At 36.2% G+C, this 3,793-nt stretch overlaps 1 protein-coding gene across 1 annotated transcript in view; it reads right to left on the bottom strand.

Annotated features, from left to right (window-relative positions):
• Positions 1-256: 256 nt before the first annotated feature.
• nek12 (NIMA-related kinase 12) overlaps positions 257-3,793 on the bottom strand; it is a 7,710-nt gene continuing 4,173 nt past the window's right edge. The window contains exons 2-3 of the mRNA XM_014014654.1: positions 1,077-1,247; positions 257-384 (exon numbers count right to left, since the gene is read on the bottom strand). Of these exons, the coding sequence (XP_013870108.1) occupies positions 257-384; positions 1,077-1,247 (299 nt within the window). The remainder of the gene's footprint in view (positions 385-1,076; positions 1,248-3,793) is intronic.

Raw genomic sequence — 3,793 nt, 5'->3', positions numbered from 1 at the left:
CTTCTGGTCGTGTGGGTTGGAGGGTGGGGTGGAGGTGGGCATGATTTTATGTTTGGAGAGTGAGGTGGGGTAATTGAAAAAAGTTTTATTTTATATTTTTATTTTTTCCCCTCTTTTATTTCTGTTTTACTGTTGGATGTTGTTTTGTTTTTACTGTTTGAAGGGACTAAAGATGTAAATGAGCCTTAGGCTAAATCTGGTGCAATGCATCAAATTATGTTTTAATTGCACGCTGCCCCAAACAAATTAAAATCATTCATTCATTCATGTGAGCCTCGAAGGTCTTTGCAATGACAACGGTGCCCACATATGCAAAAGCAATCAAGGCAGAGCCAGGGATGAACATGGTAGGGGCGATCAGGGCCAGGCCAGGGTGGACCGGACCTTGCAGTGCAAATACATCACAAGTTATCTATCTCTGAAGACAGATGGATGGAAGGCATCTCCAATCCCTTTTTTGCTTCACAATAGGAGAGAAAAGTGTCTGTGTTGCTTTCCTGTCATTATATCTGCCAGGTATTTCTTACATCTGTTTTTACTCATATTACTCTGAGTTTATGTCRGCCATGACGGAGGCAACATACAGAGTGGGTGCCCTTGTCGCTAAGTAAAGTTACAATGAATGCTCATGTTTCGTGTGATTGCGTGCATTTCCAGTCTGGCCTGTGTCATACCAGTTTCTAAATATGGACTATTGGTGTCGTCTTACTGTGTATTGCAACATTTCTGTGGCTAACACATTTTGTCATGAGAGCAAAGCAATCTTCCTTTTCATGAATCCTTTATTGCTCGATCTTGTCCTTAACATTTAACGTGTTTAATGTAAAAATGAAGCAGACAAAAGGATGAAAGTTGTTTAAATGCAAGAATGTATTTACAACAAAAAGGTTTTAAGGTGAGAAAATAGTTTTTTTTCTGTACAACAAACAGAAATGATTCATATTATTATGTACAGTGCATATTTTACCAAAAGAAAAATCTGAATATTGTTTCCAAATACTGAAACTCATTTCATTTACCCTTTGGGTCTGCTGCCTTTTATGACTTTCTTTTAAAGGATGGATAGTTTTTTTAACCCTTTTCCTTCAGTGCTTTCAGAGTGATGGTCAGTCCTCCAGCATCTCGGAGCTGAAACTCTTCCATCGTCTCGTCATGTGGCTGCTGAAGACCAGCAGTAGACTCCACACCGGCTTCAGGGTCTTCATTTTCCTCCTCTTCCTCAAAATCATCTGGGTACTCAACCTCCTCTGAAAGAGATAGCAAACATCTCTGTATATACACACTTTTTTATTATTATTTTCATCAAATTAGTGCATTTTAAACACAACCGATGTCATTATTTCTGAATTACTACACAGTATTTGCTGTGGAATATCTAAACAAAGGCGTAAACTTCTGGCTTATCAATTTGTGAATCAGACTCTAGCTTGAGCATGCAATGGTGGATGGACAGGTCTTCAGTTGTTGACATCTTTTAATTAATTTAAAGGGGAGATATTAAGCAAAATTCACTTTGTACATGTTTTTATGCATCAATTTGGGTCTGTACTGGTTCTAGAAACAGTTCAAGCACCCACTCTTTTCATTCTGGGTTTTTTTTTTTTTTTTTTTGGTAATGTGTGGTAATATGTAAATGTTTTGTTAGTGTCAGTAAATGAACTGTTTCAAAAACCTGCGGATTGTTACATCACAATCCAGGTAACCTAGCAATGCCAAGGCGAGCCCAGCCCCTCACCTGGTAACCCAAGTGGAGACTCCGCCCACTTCATTACAGAAAGACCACGTTTGTTCTGCTGTTTTGACAACAGTCACGGAGAACACAGACGCGCTGACTAATTTTATTTTTATAAAAATAATTTTTTACGAAGGACTCCTTTAAAAACTATTAACAATACACAGCACACAGTACAGAGTCACTCTATCTGCTTCCTAKATGGTAACTTTTACTGTGGTTGGATGAGACCTATGAATACATATTATTCTGAAACCCTATTGTTTAGTATGATCCATCACACCTTCACATGACATTAATCACGTCACACTCCAGCAGGACATAGCAGACGTGTGTTCTAGTTTGAAGACAACTGTGGCATAAAAGTGCATCCTCACTTTTTCAAGATTAACATTTTAATATAACTTTACAATTATGATCTTTCGAAAAACATTGTTTAGAGGAAGTCACCTCACAATAAATGTCATTTCTGACATTCTAACCGCTCACTTTTACTCACTATTTTCACTTTTATTACTTAAGTCCATTTTATGTTATTTTATGTCCGAATTTTACTTTTGACACATAAGTACAGTAAATGTCAGATGCTCATGCAAGTAATTTTATTAGAGAAGACTTTAGATTTTACCAAAGTAATTTTATAGTAAAACACTTGTACTTTTACTCAAGTATCACGTTAAGGTTACTTTATACAACACAATTCACATCAATCGGAGGGACTGAAAACCACTGCTGAGGTTCTACAAGCTACAAATCATAAAGTGGAGTGTTTCCACGCCTGTTTTTTACATTGTGTATTTGTTTAATAAATAACATGATGGTAGAACCGGTTGTGTTTTTCGTACAGTTTGGTAAAGACCAGAACAATTCTCTAAGTGGTTCCCAAAGTTGGGGTTGAGACCCTTTTGTGGGTCACAAAACATCAAGTGAGGGTCCCCATAATTTCCAGACATCAATTTAAATGCAAAAAAAGTATGATAATAAAAATGCTAATGGAATTTTTTTCACCATGCTTATTGCAATTTTTAAAACAATAATCATAAATGAAGACCATTAGGATCGTAGTTATTAAATATGTTTATATTGTTGTTATTCTCATGTTTAACAGAGTTATTAGCAAAGTTTTTATAAGTGAACAAGTAGCTTATAGCTAGGGTCGCGAGTATCTGCAACTGTTATTTTGTGGGCTGGAAGCAAAAAAGTTTGAAAACCACTGCTCTAGACTGAAAGAGGCTAGACTTTCTTTTCCCTGTGACTAAGCATGGTTTCAAAGTTTTGTCTAAATAGGTCCTGAAAGTAATCCTTGCTTTACTGTCATGTTTCTGAATGTGGATTTGCAATAAAACAAATGGCAGAACAGTTGTGACCAATTGACAACACATATATAACAAAATGTTTGAATTGGTAACTTCAAACATTAAAATGATAGTTTTATCTTTTAGTTTAGCTTTTGGATGACATGGGGTTGTACTGAACTTCTGAGCAATCAGTATCTTACCTGCCGTAGACAGCAGCCAGGCAGAAAGTCTCACCAGGGATTCGATTAACTGCTTAAAAAAGGCCCCAGTTAGGATTAAATTTCATCCAGCTAAAATAAATCAAACTTTTTCCAGCAGTTCAAATTAATGTTTTAATGTCATTTTTTTACACCATGTTACTTTTGCATCAGTATTTTACATTTATAGTTTTTGAAACTGTGTACACACAGTGGGTAAAATAAGTATTGAACACGTCAACATTTTTCTCAGTAAATATATTACTAGAGGTGCTAATGACGTGAAATTTTCACCAGATGTCGATAACAACCCAAGTGATCCATACATACAAAGAAATCAAACCATAAATGTCCAGAAATGAAGTTATTTGTAATAATGGAGTGGCACAGGAAAAAAGTATTGAACACAAGAAAGGGAGGTGTAAAAAGGCATGGAAAGCCAAGACATCAGCTGAACTCTAATTTTAGTAATTTTAAAGCAAGCCTGCCCCTTGTCTGTGCATGTTAATAATCAGCTGGTTCAATCCCAAATGATGGCCAGGTATCACACAAGAACCATCTGATGA

Source organism: Austrofundulus limnaeus, unplaced genomic scaffold, assembly GCF_001266775.1.
Source record: "Austrofundulus limnaeus strain Quisiro unplaced genomic scaffold, Austrofundulus_limnaeus-1.0 Scaffold118, whole genome shotgun sequence".
Lineage (NCBI taxonomy): Eukaryota > Metazoa > Chordata > Actinopteri > Cyprinodontiformes > Rivulidae > Austrofundulus > Austrofundulus limnaeus.
Note: the sequence above shows the minus strand (reverse complement) of the source record. Positions and strands in the feature narration are given on the sequence as shown.